This window comes from Rhinopithecus bieti, unplaced genomic scaffold (genome assembly GCF_001698545.2).
Source record: "Rhinopithecus bieti isolate Rb0 unplaced genomic scaffold, ASM169854v2 scaffold_68244, whole genome shotgun sequence".
In the NCBI taxonomy this organism is placed as follows: Eukaryota; Metazoa; Chordata; class Mammalia; order Primates; family Cercopithecidae; genus Rhinopithecus; species Rhinopithecus bieti.
This window is the reverse complement of record NW_016825829.1, coordinates 733,418-752,608: the sequence shown is the minus strand read 5'-3', so window position 1 is coordinate 752,608 and position 19,191 is coordinate 733,418. Positions and strand designations below refer to the sequence as shown.

General features: G+C 48.6%; 1 protein-coding gene across 1 annotated transcript in view; it reads right to left on the bottom strand.

The window, feature by feature from the left end:
* Nucleotides 1–19,191, bottom strand: part of NOP14 (NOP14 nucleolar protein) — a 29,744-nt gene that overhangs the window by 4,075 nt on the left and 6,478 nt on the right. Inside the window, exons 2-14 of the mRNA XM_017863124.1 lie at nt 18,070–18,204; nt 17,080–17,221; nt 13,196–13,335; nt 12,264–12,398; nt 11,177–11,299; nt 8,698–8,829; nt 7,512–7,791; nt 5,835–5,965; nt 5,100–5,185; nt 4,003–4,138; nt 3,087–3,188; nt 2,035–2,188; nt 159–318 (exon numbers count right to left, since the gene is read on the bottom strand). Of these exons, the coding sequence (XP_017718613.1) occupies nt 159–318; nt 2,035–2,188; nt 3,087–3,188; nt 4,003–4,138; nt 5,100–5,185; nt 5,835–5,965; nt 7,512–7,791; nt 8,698–8,829; nt 11,177–11,299; nt 12,264–12,398; nt 13,196–13,335; nt 17,080–17,221; nt 18,070–18,204 (1,856 nt within the window). The remainder of the gene's footprint in view (nt 1–158; nt 319–2,034; nt 2,189–3,086; nt 3,189–4,002; nt 4,139–5,099; nt 5,186–5,834; nt 5,966–7,511; nt 7,792–8,697; nt 8,830–11,176; nt 11,300–12,263; nt 12,399–13,195; nt 13,336–17,079; nt 17,222–18,069; nt 18,205–19,191) is intronic.

Genomic DNA, 19,191 nt, shown 5'->3' with positions numbered 1-19,191 from the left:
AAAAAAGGGACACCATGCCTCAGAAAGGCTTTCACCCTCCATCAAGCCAAACGGCCGGGCAGCAAGTTCGCTAACAGCCCATCAGAAAGCATGAGTGGCTCCTCCTGCCTCTGGGGACGTGTAGGGCACAGGCCCCGAAGCGGGGTCCCCTCACATACCGGATGTGATTGGCCTCTGTTGAAGTCGGGGCCCTCAGTCCACTCGCCCAGCGGAGGGAGAGGCTGCTCTGCTGCCACGTGGCCACACCCTCTCTATCAGACACCACAAGCAGTTCCGAGTTCTTCCCAAGTGCTCTGAAAGGGTGCACCAGAGTGGAACCTGAATTCCAAGTGCGACAGGACAGAGATGGCCTGAACGTTACTGGGCTCCCAGCAGGCTCTGCAGCACCAAGCCTGTGGAAGTTCACTCTCCAACAGACACACACTGATTTGTATGTTTCTGGGTTGTGCCAGACACTGAGTTTCAGTGTGGGCAGGGACACCTCAGGGGAAGGGGGAAAGCTCTGGCAGGGGGTGCGGTGAGAGCCAAGTGCCTGATCCTGCCTGGGAGGCCTGCTTGCAACAGACGTCCTGGGACCTACTAGGCACCACATGGGGCTGATGAGGTGCTCAGGCCACATCCAGGAACAGACTGAAGTCCCTGCCCCTGTTGGGAGACAGGCAGCGAACAGCACCCCGAGGAGCAAATGGACCAGACAGAACACGAGAAAGGAAAGCAGAGGGGCAGGGGGCAGACAGCAGGGTCAGCCAGGGGTGACGGTGCAGGGCGGGAGAGGCCTGAGGGGGCAGATGTCAGCAAAGGCCTGTAGGACACGCAGGAGTCAATCCACAGAGAAGGGCAATCCAGGCTGAGGGCGTGGCTGCAGGGGGAGGGATGGAGACAGGCACAGTGGGGCAGAGGTGCCAGGCCGAGAGAGAGGGGAAGGTGGTGGGTCAAACCCCGTCCCACACTCCCCCAAAGCCGAGATGCACGCCCCCTCCCTGACTCCACCCATGCCCAGCCTGTTCCGTCACAGCCCTTCATACGCAGGACTGCAGCAATCTGCAGGTGGCTCTCCCTGAGGCAGGGAGCATGTGGGCAGCCGTGCCCCTCTGGCACCCAGCACCAAGCCTGACAGACAGGAGCCTCGGGAGCCAGGGGCTGGCAGAATGAACCGGAGGAATGGCCAGATTCCTCTTGGAAGGGACTCTGCTGGCAGTGTGAATGACGCCAGAGCACCTGCTCCTCAGGTCAGTCCCCTCGACATGCAGGCGCTTGGCACTGCACAGTGAACTGGAAATTGAGGGCGGGGGTCTTAGCCTTGAGGTCCAACTTGTGGTCAGGCTGGGAGAGGCATCTGCAGACACGAAGAGTTCAGGACAGAGGCTGCACAGCTCCTCGCCCCGCAAAGGGAAGCAGCAAGTGCTGAGGAAGCACCCAGGAGCAGAGTTGGCATCAGGGGAAGGGGGAGGAGCACAGGGGCTGGGGTGAGGGCCCAGGAGGGCAGGCAGTGGGCAGACTGCTCCTCAACCCAGCACTGCTCTTGCCGCCCTCCCTCCCGAGTTCAGAGCATTACAGAAGCAACACAGCAGCGCTGCCTGTGTGAGCCACACGAGAACTTTCACACTGCCTTGTTGTCATGTAACAAAAAGTAAAAAGGTAAAATTGATTTTAACAATAGATCTTATCTAACCCCAAATACCAAAATATTTGTGATTTTAACACATAATACAAAAAATTAAGATATTTTAGTATTTCTGGCGCTAAGTCTTCGCCACCTGGGCATATGTCACACGTAGGGCATGTCTCAGTTCAGGCTCTGGCCACTGGAGAACACGCTGGACAGCACAGGTCACCAGCAGCGCTGCTTTTCCCCACGTGGCGTGTGCACACGCTCACACAGAGGGAAAGAGGGTGCTACTCAGGACGGTGGGTGGCAGGTTTGTATGCTTCCTCTACTCTTCCATATTCTAAACCTTCTACAATGAGTATGAACTACTTTAAAAAACTCTAAAGTATAAAATATTGGTAGGAAGCTTCTTCAAATCAACTCACCTTGGCTGGCTTTGTTTGGAGTTGCTATGTAAAGAATCCCAAGCAGAAAATTAATAAGCTCAGGTATAAACCTCTGGGACAAAGCCACATACTCCAGGAACAGGCAGCACACGAACAGGCCCTTCACCACGTCCTGGAGGGACAGGACGGGGCACTGGAAAAGAGTATTTGGGGGGTTACTGTCCTGGAACGATGCCATGCCAGGCTAGGCCAACCACCGGCTTCCCTGGTGAACCACGCACCCCACTGAGCTCCACGTGTGCAGAGGGAACCCCGCACCTTACGGCAGTGTTGAGAGGATCAAGTGAGATGACAAAAACATAAAGAGCTTTAGTGATTTTTTTCCCTGAGACAGAGTCTCACTCCTGTCGCCCAGGCTGGAGTGCAATGGCACGATCTCAGCTCACTGCAACCTCCACCTCCCGGGTTCCAGTGATTCTCCTGCCTCAGCCTCCGGAGTAGCTGGGATTACAGGCATGTGGCACCAAACCCAGCTAATTTTTGTATTTTTAGTAGAGACGGGGTTTCACCATGTTGGCCAGGCTGGTCTTGAACTCCCGACCTCAGGCAATCTGCCTGCCTCGGCCTCCCAAAGTGCTGGGATTACAGGCGTGAGCCACTGCGCCTGGCCAGAGCTGTACCATTTATAAAGTTCCTTCCACCCATACAGAGCGTACGATTACTGCAGTAAGCATGTACCAATCACATGCCTAATAAAGAAAAAGGAACAGCTTGAACTTTGTAAGCCAAAAAGGGAACAAAAGCCCTTATCATCACACTGGATAACTTCACCACTAACTCGAAAGGTGGTTTTCTGGGGTCCCACCCTCTGTAACCTTGAGGTGCCAAACCAGGCTCTCCCACTCCCACCCACACCTCGGGCTGCTCAAGCTAGGGCTCTTTTAGACGGGCCCTCTTATGCCGAACCCCAGTGCTCAGTCCCTGCAGCCCTTAAACAGCCACGCCCATGTTCCACAAGGCCCCAAGGGGCTGTGGCTCTGGCCGCCTGTGGTGCAGCAGGCCGGCCCCTGCCGTGTGTGGAGAGGACGCACCTTGGTGAGCAGCTGACTCAGGCACACGAGGGCAGGGGTCACCACCGGGTGCCAGAAGTCGGAAGTTGGAAACAGCAACCTAGTGATTTTCAAATAAATGAGCTGAAAAGAAGTGTTACCATACAGGTTAAAGGTGGTAAATGAAGTCCATCCATATGCCCTCCCCACACACACTCTGGAGCCAAGAACAGGCTCTGGGGAGGAGAGGGTGCATCTCCCTGGCCCAGAGTTCTGGCCTCAGTGTCACAGAACAGGCATCCAACCACCGTGGGTCCAACAGCTAAACGTACAGTGAGGACACTGTGCTGAGGCCCGTGAAGACTTCACCGAAGCACTCAGCAATGGTTATAGACACGGGCTCAGATCCCGTTTTGGGGAGCTGATTAAAATCATTAACCTAAGTCCTACCTACATTTTTAAGCTTCTGCTAACTATTGTGAATCCATTTCAACACAAACGCCAGGCAATAAAAAGCCTATCTCAGCAAGTATTTCCTTAAAGTTACTAAAGCTGAAAATACAGCATGAGGCTGTTATAAAATTGTTAAAAATCTTAGTGTTCCAATGTCTCCCAACCTTTGAATAACACAGAAACCGAGACGAGTTGAAGCCAGTCCAAAGGCTTGGCCTTTATGGAAAACACTGTGGTTCTATTTGCCTTCCAACGCTTCTGTCACTGGACCAAATACGGCACCATTCACGTGGAGTCAAACCAGAATCTCCTTGTACAACCCACACGTTAGTCCGTGGCTAGTGGAGGAGCGCCCTCCCCTCCCAGGCTCGCTGCCGCGCAGCTCACTCCAGATCACCCGGGAGGCACAGGGTGCGGCCAAGAGCATCGTACCCATCATCGGCCTCCTGTGACACCAAACAGAACCTCCATGGCAGGGGCAGTGCCTACACTGAACTCTGCTTACCACGTCCAACCCTGGCCATGTTGCCCGGCCTTTGGTCTCAATCATTTCTTCCATCTCATGCATGGCATCTCGGAGAACAAATCTGACAGCGTCACTTGCAGATTCAGGAAACATCTGGCAAAGATTATATAAGTGCCTGTTCAGCAGAAATGTAAGTCAGGAGAGAATGACTTTAGATAAGAAACACAAAAACCCTGCAAGCCATTTTCCTATGAAATCACCTGTTGACTGAGCAAGTAAGAACTGGATGAATGCTGCTTTTTCTAACAGCATTCTTAACAGTCTACACTCACTTCTGCCATTTCCTAAAAACTCGGCCATAACATTATGGACTGGAGGTGGTGGGGAAACAGTTTGACCCGTGGTAACAGCGTTGTTGGGGCGCCGCTCTGTGTGGCGGCTGCCGCGGACAGCTCCAAGGCACGTTCCCTATTAACTCATTCATCCCTCACGACAGGCACTTCTTTGATAGTGTCTCCATGTACACAGAAGATGGCGTGGAGAGCTCTGTGCGGCACAGGGCAGGAAGCTGGTGTGTGCTCTCACGGACACGACACCAACACACACCTCTCAACCAGTAACTCTGCCTCTGGCATTCTAGCCACCAGCCCCGGGGGCCGGGAGCCGCCGAGTGGGTCACACAGACTTCAGAGTGCAGCGAGGGCGGGAACTCGCCCTGGAAGGCCCCGTGCAGACACACTCCCCGGCATGCAGAACCACCCAACTGGGTTTCAGTGAGGGGTGAGGGGCGGGGTGTCTACCATGCTTTCCAAGTATCTCTCAATCACCCAGAGCTTGAAACTTACAATGAGCCCCCCCATCCCAGCCACAAATCTAAAGGGGTTCCCTTGTTTCAAAATCAACTTGTTTGTGGTTAAAAGTCAGTCCCAGCTCTACAGTGGCTGGAGCGGCACGTGTGAGAAGCTGACTTGTGCTGTGAGACTCACAAACCCTGGGTGACCACCCGCCCACCTGGCATGCTGACACCACAATTCCACCTACCTTAGTAACTCTGGAATGTATTTTTATGACTCTAAATGGGAGAAAAATTGTTCTGCTCAGCCCCACATCCCAGATAACACACCTTTTTTACTTACACAACCAATTTATCAATTACTCTGAGGTCTGGTGGGTCATCTGTAGCTAAATCGCCAACGTACTCCAAAAGCAAGCCAAACAGTTTCTGCAGGAACATGAATTGGGAAATAAAGCTCAGTGCTCAGCACCAAGAACAAAGCCACAGGCACACAGCTTCCAGATCACCTGCATTCTGGTGACAACCAGGTGGCGCAGGGGAGCCCAGGGTTACAGACATGAGCAGCCTTCTAACATGCAAGGAAAGACACTGCTAGAACTTGCTAAGCACTAGAAAGTGTAGAGGGGGCAAAAGCTAAGGGTCAGGTGCATCCTTCTGCTACATCACTAGGAAAGCAACATGAGCAGCACACACAGCACGGCGCCCTCCTCACGGAATATTCACCTCTCACAGAGGAAAAGGCACAATCACAGCCACCTATCTGACAGCAGTCTGGCTCTGCCACTTGTGGCTATGTGAACCTTAGTGTCCTCCCCTGTAACATGAAGGTGAAGGTCCCCATGCCTGCCTCTGGCTGGGTCTGGCACGAGGCTTAAGAGAGGAGTCGAAGCCAAGGGAGGCCTCTGCCTGTGCCATACCAAGTGTTCCCAGCCATCATCATAGGTAACCAGGTGACAGGCTGGCCCTATCTGGCCTGAGGCACACGTGGCCGTTGCACAGCTTCACACAGTTCTGGCATTCACATATGGGGCTGTGCCGACACTCCCAGGACTCCACACACACTCCATCCACCTACTTTTAATTTTGCTTTGTTTCCTTCTGCGACACTCGGGTGGTTGCACTTCTGAATTCTCTCCACCACCAAAAGCTGCTCTTCCATCGATCTTCCTAACAATAGAGATCTCAGTTCCTCATAGGATTCAGGGGCTATCAAAAACACAAAACATAATGCACATTTAACATTTATATATATATATACACATACATATATATATATATATATATATTTTTTTTTTGAGATGAAGTCTCGCTCTGTTGCCCAGGCTGGAGTGCAGTGGTGCGATCTCAGCTTACTGAAACTTCTGCCTCCTGGGTTCAAGTGATTCTCCTGCCCCAGCCTCCTGAGTAGGTGGGACTACAGGCACTTGCCACCATGCCCAGCTAATTTTTGTATTTTTAGTAGAGAGAGGGCTTCACCATGTCGGCAGGCAGGTCTCGAGCTCCTGACCCCAGGTGATCTGCCTACCTTGGTCTCCCAAAGTGCTGGGATTACAGGCATGAGCCACTGCACCTGGCCCACATTTAACATTTAAAATGGGAATTACTTACATGTCTGCTAACATAGAGGTAATTTTATAGAACTGTTCTACTTCACAATCACAACAAACCCACCAGCTTTTGCTCTGGCACATCTGGAGGGGTATCAGCCATCCTGACCTGGGCTGTCAGGAGCGATCACACACCTCGGAACAGGCTAATAAGGAAATGCCCTCCCACCTTTCCTCTATTAGGAATTTGCTAAAACACCCACAGTTTCAGAGCATCTTGGTGGCAGGGCACTGGGTGTAGTGCCCAGACCACTTTAGAAAGACCTGGAAGGAGCCACTATGAGCCAAGCAGTGTCAGCTCATGAGACTCTTGCCACCAGAGGGGACATCACAGAGGCCAGCTTCACCACTAGCTTCTCCTCTGGAAGCGTCCTACAGGCACAGGACAATTCGGCATTGCTTACTAGAACCCGACCATTTTTTTCTTTTTTTTTGAGACAGGGTCCTGCTCTGTCACCCAGGCTGGAGTGCAGTGGTGTGATCGCGGCTCACTGCAACCTCAGCCTCCCAGGCTCAAGTGATCCTCCCACCACAGCCTCTTGAGTAGCTGGGAACACAGGCACAAGCCATTGCACCAGGCTTATTTTTAATATTTTTGGTGGGGATGAGGTTTTGCAATGTTGCCCAGGCTGGTCTCAAATTCCAAGGCTCAAGTGACCCACCCACCTTGGCCTCCCAAACTGTTGGAATCACAGGCGTCAACCACACACCTGACCTGGACAGTTTTTCTCCAGATACTAGACAAAACAACACGGTATATTCCATCTAAAATGTTACATGGCCAAGCAGGAGGCCCAGGTGGGAGCATGGAAGCCTTCTCACAGATGCTTACCCACCTCCCCAGCCCTGGCCCTCTGGTCCGCCACAAGAGGCTGACCGTATGCTACAAGGGAGGTGAAGGTACCACTACAGAGAGATGCGTCTGGCCCATCTGGGGCCGGCCCACAGAACCACGGTGACAAACTAACATGACCACTCGCTCTAAGACCTGGCTCAGCAGACACGGGGAGTGTCCACGCACTCCCAAGGGCATCCTTGGTACCCACTCCACAAATGCACCTCCTGGGTGGGAGACGAACACACACAGCTATGGCCAGGTCATAAAGGTTATCCCAGAACCTGAGGAAACCCACGCACTTGCCCACCTGCGAACGTGTAGGGCAGCTCGTCTCTGGCAGCTTTTCCAGCTCTTTCCTTGCCGCTCGTCAGCCCTCTCCCAGGAGTTTGCCGCTGCTCTTCTGCTGGCTTCTCGTTTTCTTCCTCGCTCTCTACGTTGGATTCCAGGTCCGAGTGGCTATCTGGACTATCACTCTCCTCTGTGTCCTCCCTGCCTGAACTGTCACCTTCTTCCTCGTTGCTCTCAGGGTCACTGGCTTCCTTGCTTTGCTCTTCCTGGTCATCTTCCTCGACATTCATCTTTCCATCCTACCAAGAGCGTAGAAACCACAGGGCATCAGGACAGGCAGAGACAACCACTGGACCATCTCCGCAGCCACATCAAGAGGCAGCACACATCAGTGCTTCCTATGTGGTTGCAAGGAAAACAAACCTGTGTGTTCCATTTGCCCACTGGCATTAGGCCTCCTGCCCACCAGCCGCTGCTAGGCTATTCGAGCCATAGGAGCTACAAGCTCCCAGCGAACCCTGCTGCAGGATGCTGGGCCAGGTTCAGGTTCTGCCAGGGAGCAGCATGGGATCAGGATTTGGAAGGTGTTCAGTGGCCATGGGCTTGAGCACTGGGAGTGTCTACAGCACCCACCACTCGTTTGGGAGGGCTGCACCTTCTGCTCCTCCAGATAACCTAGTGTTTTTATCAGTATCCATTTTCCGGCGTGGAACTCTTCTGCTTGAAACCTGTCCTGCCTATTTTGCTTCCCTGGACCCTGATTGATACACTCTTAAAACGAAAAAAGGGTATCAATTTATAAAGTTCGTGAATTAAAAACTACACCAGTCACAGAAACTCAATGACATCACTCAGAGAAAATTCACAACTCTAGCTTGAGTTAGCTCCCTCGATAGTACGCTGAGGTCATGGAGACAGAATCATGCCGTTATTAACAGAAATAGTTGATGTTAACCAAGTCATCAGTTTTATTTGTATTCCTTTGACAGAGAGAGACAGAGCATGAGCAAGCGAATGCACACACCATTGTTAAAGTCTCCTCTCTAAAGTTTTGATACTTGATATACCGTGAACACCCAAAGAACTTGAGAGAAACTGGTTAAAAAGATTTAAAATTCCCAACTGTAATAAATTCCTAAAATGAATACCAAAAAATGTTTTTAAATTAGAAAAAAAAAGAGAGAAAATGAAGGCAAATATCTTACTTTGTAGGAAAGCAAACGCCTGTCATCTTTATCTAGCATGAAGCCATCATTCAGATCATCTGCTGATATATGTTTTGGTTTCTTCACATTTTCATCCTCATCCTTTCCAAGCATTCTTCGAAGTCTCTCAGCCTGAGCAGGAAGAAATGAGATGTCTTAGAGCACACTCCTCCACACTTGGTGAGGAGGCATGCAGTCCTGCCCTGGGCAGCGGGCTGGGCCTATGGTCCTCCCAGCTGTGAGCCTGGTACATCCAGCTTGCTTTCTGCCTGCAGTTTTCAATCAGGCATGCAAATACTTGCTAAGCAGTACGTTCCTCATTTAACAAAATCAACTGTTCAAACTTTGTGGCCAATACTCTCCAGTCACCAGGCAAGCCTATTATTCTGAGGTCTTCATAGCAAAATTCTGCTGGCCAGCCCCGACTGGAACTCATCACCCGCCGCACCGAGAGAAGAGGAGCCAGGACACCAAGAGCAAGCAGCTCCAGGGCCTCCACTGTTTGACCGCACACCGACATGGGAAGAAGCTAGTGATGTGGTTACGTCAAAACAGCCAGCTGAGCCAGGTGTGATGGCAGCTCATGCCTGTAACCCCAGCACTGTGGGAGGCCGTGGTGGGAGGATCAGTTGAGCCCAGGAGTTTGAGAACAGCTGAGGCAACATAAGGAGATGCTCATCATACAAACAATTTTAAAAAATTAGCTGGGGCCAGGCGCAGTGGCTCACACCTGTAATCCTAGCACTTTGGGAAGCTGAGGTAAGGGGATCACCTGAGGTCAGGAGTTCAAGACCACCTGGCCAACACCGCAAAATCCTGTCTCTACTAAAAATACAAAAATTAGCCGGGCATGGTGGCGGGCGCCTGTAATCCCAGCGACTCAGGAGGCTGAGGCAGGAGAATCACTTGAACCCAGGAGGTGGAGTTTGCAGTGAGCCAAGATTGTGCCACTGTACTCTAGCTGGGCGACAGAGTGAGACTCCATCTCAAAAAAAAAAAAAAAAAGAAAATTAGCTGTGCATAGTGGTGTGAGTCTGTGGTCCCAGCTACCTGCAAGGCAGAGGCAGAAGGACTGCCTGAGCCTGGGAGGTCGAGGCTGCAGTGAGCTGTGATCGTGCCACTACATTCCAGTCACGGCAATACAGACCTTGTTTAAAAAAAAAAACAAATGAGGTTGGGTGCAGTGGCTTACGCCTGTAATCCCAGAACTTTGGGAGGCCAAGGCGGGTGGATCCCCTGAGGTCAGGAGTTCAAGACCAGCCTGGCCAACATGGTGAAACCCTGTCTCTACTAAAATACAAAAATTAGCTGGGTGTGGTGGCAGGTGCCTGTAATCCCAGCTACTTGGGACGCTGAGGCAGGAGAATTGCTTAAACCTGGGAGGCAGAAGTTGCAGTGAGCCAAGATCGTGCCACTGTACTCCAGCCTGGGTGACAGAGCAAGACTCTGTCTTGGAAAACAAAACAAACAACAACAAAAAACAAACGAAAAACTCAGCCAGCTGTAGAAGTGTCTTTACTTCGTTTTTGTTTTAATGCAATGAATTTTTTAAAACTGCATTTAAAAAAAGCTTACAAGATAATATACTCATTACATTGTTAGTAGATGTTTTGAGATAGAGTAATTATTAAGGAATGTCCATTTTTGGCGGGGCACAGTGGCTCATGCCTGTAATCTCAGCACTTTGTGAGGCCAAGATGGGTGGATCGCTTGAGGTCAGGAGTTTGAGACCAGCCTGGCCAACATAGTGAAATCCCATCTCTACTAAAAATACAAAAATTAGCTGGGCGTGGTGGGGGCAGCTGTAATGCCAGGTACTCAGGAGGCTGAGGTAGGACAATTGCTTGAACCTGGGAGGCGGAGGTTGTAGTGAGCCAAGATCACGCTACTGCACTCCAGCCTCGGCAACAGAGTGAAACTCTGTCTCAAAAAAAATAAATAAAATGTCCACTTTTAATTTGCTGTCCTTGGGTATTATTTGCATTTTATTTTGTTTTTGCTTTTATGATCAGAAATAAAAAGTTATTCATGTCGGGTGCGGTGGCTCACGCCTATAATCCCAGCACTTTGAGAGGCCAAGGCGGGCAGATTACGAGTTCAGGAGATTGAGACCATCCTGGCTAACATGGTGAAACCCTATCTCTACTAAAAATACAAAAAATTAGCCAGGTGTGGTGGCGGGTGCCTGTGGTCCCAGCTACTCAGGAGGCTGAGGCAGGAGAATGGCGTGAACCCGGGAGGCGGAGCTTGCAGTGAGCCGAGATTGCGCCATTGCACTCCAGCTTGGGGGACAGAGTGAAACTCCATCTCAAAAAAAAGGAAAAAAAAAAGTAATCATGAATAAATATAAACTTTAAATGGACTAAAATATTCCACTGATCAAACAGAGTATTCTCTTCAGCCAGTCGTGCAAAATGGAGCAGAAGGGGCTGTGGACGGACAGCAGCACAGCCCTGCTCCTGGGGTGCTGCCACCCTACCTCCAGCTTCTTGAGGCGCTCCTGCTCTTCCTTTGCCAATTCCGCCTCCGTCTTCATCCGGTTAGAGGGCTGTGCCTTCATTTCAAAGCCAAGCTCACGGACCATCATGTCATATGCATCGGGCTAAGGCAGAAAGAAGAAATTTTCATTTTAAAATATATTTATTCCTTATTTTACAAAAAGAAAAGCACATTCTAGTAACGGCTGGATTCTAGTAATGGCTGGATAATGTTATTGAAGTCGTTAAGCCACATCTACATCTTTTCTTCGAGAGAGAAAACTGTTCTAATCAGCCTTGAGGATTGCAAAATCAGTGGATATTTGGTCACAAAGAATTTGTTTACCCCTAGAAAAATTCTTCTCAGAATACATCTGCTTTAACAAAAACAGGCTGGGCGCAGTGGCTCACGCCTGTAATCTCAGCAGTTTGGGAGGCTGAGGCAAGAGAATCGCTTGAACCCGGGAGGTGGAGGTTGCAGTGAGCCAAGATTGTACCACTACACTCCAGCCTGGGTGACACAGCGAGACTCAGTCTCAAACAACAACAAAAACACTACTTATCCAGGCATTGCGCCCTAAACATGTGAAATTAAGTAAAGTAACAGTAACAGCAAGGGTGACTCACAAAGATGTATAGATGACCACATGACACTAATCTGGCAAAATCTAGATTTCTCTGAGAACCCAGTTTCTTAAACAAATGCAGCATTTCCCAACACTTGAGACTAAAGAGAACGCAGTAGGAAACAAGCATTGTTTATAGGGGAAAAAGTAAGTAAATGTATATTAAGTGTATATATTATGTAACAACAGACAAACGCACCACAGGGAAGTTCAGACACCTGTTCTGATGTGTCCACTCTGAAGTACTTCTTCCCTCCAGAAACACCCCTTTCTTCACTTGAATTCACTTGGAATAGAGACTCAAGTAACTGAATCTACTTCCACCCCAAGATTCCACATAGCAGCTAATTCAGTATCAATGTTCAACAGAACTTTGTCCTGAAGGCAACAGCCCTTTCTCGGGACAAAGTCAGTCAGCCAGGTTCAGTAAGTGAAGAGTTTGTTTCAGTCTCTTGGCTCCCACCTTGGGTTTCTCCTTTTTATCTCTGTTCTCTGCCTTGGGAGTTTTGTGGGACAGGAGAGTCTGAATTTCTTTCCAGTCTTGGTCTAGCTTCTCTGTGAGCTCGAGGGCATCTTCTCGTTGAGCTTGTCTCTCCCTCTGGGGAAAAAAATCAGACACACACCACACATCATTACCATTGGACTTCAACCCAGAGGCCCAATGTCAGTGCCAAGGACACACACAGTGACCACTCAGTCGGCACCAAACGTTTCAACAGAGGAAAGAGGCCAGGAGAAACTAGTATTTTAAATGCAAAGCTACACAATCTCATCAGACGGAAATCATTTCCTGCCATAAACCATTAATTTAGATACTCTGAGCAGTTCATGGCAAATGAATAAAAAGTGATTTTTTGGGTACACGTCAGATATTAAAACCAGCAACAACAAAAAACCCATCCATGCCAGTGGCGGTGGCTCACCCTGTGCTTTCGAACTAGGCCAAGGTGGGAGGACTGCTTGAGGCCAGGGGTTTGAGATCAGCCTGGTCGACACAGCATGATCCCCATCTCTACAAAACATAGAACATTAGCTGGGCATGGTGGTGCCCCCTAGCTACTTGGGGAGCTGACGTGGGAGGATCACTTGATCCTTGAGCGCAGGAGTTTGAGGCTACAGTGAGCTTTGATCGTGCCACTGTACTCCAGCCTAGGCAACAGAGACCACATCTCAAAATAAAACAAAATTTAAACCAAAAATAGGCAAAAGAACCAAAACCTGTCAGAGGTATATGCTTTATGTGATTTTTAAAATTCCTATTCACAATAAATGCTTTTATTAAACTCATATAAAATATTAAACACAGCCTAAAATGTACAGGGAAAATAGCTCGAACACATCTTGGTGAGCCTGTCTTACCACGGAGAAGATGGTCAAGAACACTCGCTAACCCACCTTCTCTTGTTTTGACTTGGCAATGAGCTCTTCAATCAGCTCCTTCCGAGACTTGGGTTTCCCCTGCTCCGCGCCTTCCTGTTGAGTCTTCTTGTGAAGGAGCCCGCCGCCGCCTCCGAAGTGGGCAGCAGTCAGCTCAGCTAGGACGAAAGGCAGAAACCCCCGTGAAGCCCAGTCCCGGTGTGGGAAGCGTTTCCTTAGCACTCTGCCAGCGCTTCCCCCACAGTGCTCTGGAAAATTCCATATTTGAGAAAAAAAATGCTCACACGCAACAGCCTGGCCTGAGACCACAGGCACAATGGCACTTGAGAAATACCCAAGGTAAGCCACTCTGAGAAAACCCAGACCCATTACACTCCCAACTGGCTATAACCCAAGTGGCTGGAAACACCGAGCACCTATTTTTGATTGTGCTGGTTCTAGTGAAGACTGGCAAGCCCAGAGCAAGCTGGCTCCAGGGTCTTGGTGGGGGCGTCACCTAGGATCAGTGGCACAGTCTGTGTCCCTCCCAGCTCCCTGGGCAGGGCCTGGAGACTCCAAAGCCCTGAGCTAAGAGCAGGAGCAGGAATCATCTACCAGGGCCACCGATCTTCAGTCTGCCCTACTCACTAGGGCGGAAGAGAAATTAAACATTGTAGGAAACATCACATTTGGAATAAAAGAAACCTTTAAAAATCCAATTTCTCATATGAAAAAAAGAGGCTCAGATGGGAAATGATACATCCAAAGGCCCACATCATAACAGAAACAAATGTTAAGATGGTTTCTCCAGCTTGGGCCTCCAGCATGCCAGCAGCTCCCTGACCAGCAGGTCCCTAGCCTGGTGCCTGCCTGGGCTCCCCACCTCCACTCCCTTCTCAACCCCCTCTCTCTCCTTTCTCTTCATCCCTCTCTGACTCTCCCCCGCGTCTCCTCTGAAATGCCGTGTTGCCTGAGTGATGGGTCAGTTCTCAGTCTTCCTCTCACTACCAGCAGTGCTCAACACATTCACCACTCCTAGAAAAGCTTTCTCTTCTTGGCTTCTAGCCCAACCCTGCCACCAGGGCCTCACTGTCTCCTCTTCTCCAACTCTTCAGGTCGCAGTTCCTGCTGTCTGTCCTCTAACTACTCGTATTCCCTTGGCAGCCTCATTCAGTCTCTGTGCTGACAGCATCCAGTTCCTGTCTTCAGCCTGCATTCTCCCTGAACTTGACTGCACCTCCAGCACTGCACCGTGGATGTCTAGCAGGCATTTCAAACTCCCCCCAAACCCATCTATCCCACAGTCTTCTCATCGCAACAAATGGCAATTCTATCTTCCCAGGTGCTTAGGCCACACACCCTTGGAGTCGTCCTTGATGCCTGTCTCCCACACCTGTATCCAGTTTGCTGGGAAATCCCATTGGCCTTGTCTTGTCACACTATGCGATTCCTTGGCTCCAATACCCTGACTCCTTTTCTCAAGTAAAAGCCAAAATCTTGGTCAGGCATGGTAGCACACACCTGTAGTCCCAGCTAGTCTGGAGGCTGAGATGGGAGGATTGCTTGAGCCCAGGAAGCCAAGGCTGCAGTGAGCCATGGTCATGCTACCACCCTCCAATGAGGCTGAACAAGACGCCTCAATGGCATGTGCTGCCCTTTCCTGCTTTTTCCTCCACAGCACTTCCACCTTTGATCAGACAGCATAATTTGGTGACATATTTGTTTAATGTTTGGGTCTCCCCATACAATGTGAGCTGAAGGAGGGCACAGCTTTCTGTTTTGACACTGCCATTTCTCTGGAACCGAGAACAGTGCCTGGCACATAAACCAGTATCGGTAAATGAATGAATGAATGATTCCTGATTTCCAGAAACTAATGATTTCCTTCCTGGAAAACTAAGCATATCAGAAAACACTATTTAGTACCCTAGTAATCCAAGGTCGATCACGCTATTTTCTTTTTTTTTTTTTAACTTTTATTTTAGGTTTGGGGGTACATATGAAGGTTTGTTACACAGGTAAACTCATGTCATGGGGGTCTGTTGTACAGATCATTTCATCACCCAGGTACTAAGTCCAATGGTGATCTTTTCTGCTCCTTTCCCTCCCTCTCTAGATCCCCATGCCTGCTGTTTCCGTCTTTGTGTTCAAGAGTTCTCATCATTTAGCTCCCACTTAGGAGTGAGAAAGTGTGGTATTTGGTTTTCTGTTCCTGAGTTAGTTTGCTAAGGATGATGGATGGCCTCCAGTTCCATTCACGTTCCCACAAAAGACATGATCTCATTCTTTTTTATGGCTGCATACTATTCCACGTTATATATGTACCATCATAATAGTTTCTTAAAAGATGAGCAAAATGCCAACTAATAAGCTTGTATTAATTATATAAAAGACTCAGAAAAGGATTATTAAAAAAAAAAATCCTCCCTTAATGAGTTTGTATTAGGATTTGGTTAGAAAGATTTTTTATGTATCTATTTATTTGAAAGTCCAAAGAGTATATTTTACAGTAGGTGAAATGTCTGTATTCAGTGTAAAACAGCACACAGCAGCTACAATTTAGGAGTCAGGCTACTTGGGATTTGAAGCCCCGCCCCCTCTGGCTACGAAGCCTGAGCAAGTACCACAAACTCTCCTCCTTAGTCTCAGCTTCTGCAGTGGTAAAGTGCTCAAGGGGTGGTTTTTAAGATGAAATTCTCCTAATCTAAGAGAACAGATCATGTGACAGTTGAACAAAACAGAATTTGTCTCCTCATGACAAATTCAGTGTATTTATTTTCACATGTAAGAGGTTTTTCTTTTATAAAAATTACCTGGGTTTTGGTGAGCTCATAATCAAAATCAAAGGACAGGAAATCAGGAATGAATAGCTGAATTGCCAGGACCTGTTACTGGGAGAAACTGAGTCCTACTTCTCCCCTAGTCACGGGCGCACCACGGCGCCTCCCCTAGTCACGGGAGCACCACGGCGCCTTCTCTAGTCCGCGGCGCACCACGGCGCCTCCTGCCAATAAGGTGAATGCCACTCGCCCAACTCACACCAAGGCAGTTACCTCCACTCTCAGGGAATTAGGATCTCCCCAGGAAGCACGTTTTACAGCTAAGGGTCCACAAGAAGTCTTGAACAATGAAAAGAGCAAAGAGAAAGGCACGGAGGTTAAAATAACTGGCCATTCTCTTCACGCCTGTGAAGCCGAGCAGCGGCGGGGTCTCCTCCCGGTGTGCTGCAGATGGCAGGTTCTGCACCACATGTTTGCTGCCCTAACTCCTAAGCCTTTTGCCCCTTGGATTAGCCAAATATCAGAAGGCAGCCCCAGGTTTTAATGCCTTAACTTTCACACACTAACAAGACACAGCTTTTAGAGTCAGTTTTAGATTTGTACACCTTTGTTCTGAAGACACCGGAAAATGGGACCTACTCTAACAAGAAATGTCAAGTAGTTGATGTCATGACTGCAACCTTATACACAGGGTTCAAGACAGTCCTGAACTGAATCTTAAGACTCTTAACATTATTTAAGGCCAAATTTTATCTGTTTCATGTTGTTATCCTCAGATACGAGGCTCAATATGATTTTCCTCAAACTGCTATAATTCCACAGTAGGTACAGGCTAAAGGAACTCCATCAATACCACTGGTACAAATATTAGGCTGGGATTGATAAAGTGGGGTGAGCAAAGTAGTGCATTCAGTGAGCCACCTGGAGTCAGTGACGTGGGTTCTCCCCACAGCTTTTTTTTCTTAAAAAAAAAAAAACAAAAAAACATAAAAACTGTCACCTGCGAAACTTGTGGAGAGGTTAATGATCAGTAAAACTTTCACGCAATAACTTTCTCTAGTCTCTAAGAGCAGAAGGTCCAACAAGGAACAGGCTCTCCCTGGCTCCACGCCCACAGGCCCGTGCAGAGCACCCCAGCCTCACCAGACAACGCTCCTCGATCCTCAGCATCGCTGTCACTGTCCACAATGTCATTATGCTTCTCGATGTCTGCCAAAGACTGGCCATAATGAGTCAATTCTTCATCTTCATTTAGGTTGTAGATGCTTTTTTTCTCATGATGTCGCTGACAGAAGAAAAAAAAAAGGTTTCCTAAAATTACCACTTCCAATTCACAGCAAAAAAAAAAAAAAAAAAAAGATATATATATATATTTCCATTATATTTGAAATATGACAATGAATCCTAAGCAGCCTTAAAGAGTATTCTGGGTCAACTAAGCAATGATTCACGATTCAGACAGAAACGGAACTCATGAAGGGGAATTCTTTTTTTTTTTTTTTTTGAGATGGAGTCTTGCTCTGTCCCCCAGGCTGGAGTACAGTGGCGTGAATTGGGCTCACTGCAACCTCTGACTCCCCAGTTCAAGCAATTCTCCTGCCTCAGCCTCCTGAGTAGCTGGAATTATATGCATGTGCCACCATGCCTGGCTAATTTTTGTATTTTTAGTAGATATGGGGTTTCATCATGTTGGCCAGGATGGTCTCGATCTCCTGACCTCGTGATCGACCTGCCTCAGCCTCCCAAAGTGCTGGGATTACAGGCGTGAACCACCACGCCTGGCCTCATTGAGGGCAATTCTTAAATAAGCCCAGGGCCCAGTTTCCACTCTAGCCATGCTGCTCAGGCCACTTGCTCTCTACCCAATGGAGCTGAAGGCAGCAGCTCAGCTGAGAACTCCTGTGCACACTGCTGCCATGTAGTAGAGTTAAGGGATTTATCCATTCAGCTAACATGTGCAGAAGAAGCTGCTTCTCCTTTGGCCTAGTCAGATAAGGCACAGGAATCAAGGGCTATCCCCTGGACCTTCCAAGTGCCCAGGAACATGCACAATGTGCAGAATCAGCCTTCTCCTTGGGCTTGACTTCCCTGTGCAATGTACAGCAAAAACCCTCCTCCAGTTTCTTTCCATACCTGCTGTTCCAGAGCAAACCTCTTCATCATCTTCTCCTCGGGGCTCATGCTGCTGTTGTATTCTCCGAAGCGTTTATCTCTGAATACATTGGACTTATCCCTTTCTTTGTACTCCTTTAGTAAAGTCTGTGTACGCTGGAGAACAGGTCAGAAAACAATCTCACAAAAAACTCTTGTGATTTCCACTACAGGGGACATCAGAACAGTGCATACTTTAAAGTTCAGGGCTATGCAGTGATATCAAAGTTCACACACAAGCTGCTTTCATCCATGACAGGCTTTCTCTACTAGTGACAGAATTCTGAGAAGAGCAAACAACTCTCAGTGATAATGGGGCAATCACTTCTTTTCCTCTTTAAGAGTCTATCGGTGCCCAAAGGAAGGGTAAACAAAAGCACACTAGCCAAGCTCAAGGCAGGAACGGCTCCCTCAGCCATAACAGCTGCCTTAAGGTTTAAGGATGTGTGCACTTTACGCCAGAATCTTTTGGAAAAGTGGAAATGGGTTTAGACTCTTTCCATCATAGAGGAGTGTGGGGAAAAGAGAGAGAGATCAGCCTGTTACTGTGTCTATACAGAAAGAAGTGGACATAAGAGACTCCATTTTGTTCTGTATTTGAGATGCTGTTCATCTGTGACCCTACCCCAACCTTGTCCTTGCAAGAGACATGTGCTGTGGTGACTCAAGGCTTAATGGATATTGGGCTGTGCAGGATGTGCTTTGTCAAACAAGTGCCTAAAGGCTGCTTGCTGGTTAAAGGTCATCACCATTCTCTTAATCTTAAATAGAAGAAAAGCATTTGTCTCCTGCCCATCCCTGGGCAATGGAACATCTCCGTGTAAAACCCGACTGTATGCTTTGTTTACTGAGCAAGGAGAAAACTGCCTTTAAGAATAAGGTGGAACTTGCTGGAGCAATGCTGCTGAAAGGTTTATAGAGAGTTTGCATATGCATCTCAAGGCACAGCATTTTCCTTTAAACTTATTCATGTCACAGGGATTTTTTGTTCATATGTCTTACTGCTGATTTCCTCCCTACAATGATCCTATTGTCCAGCCACTCCCTTATCTTTTTGATGGTAAAGATAATTATCAATAAATACTAAGGGAACTCAGAGACCAG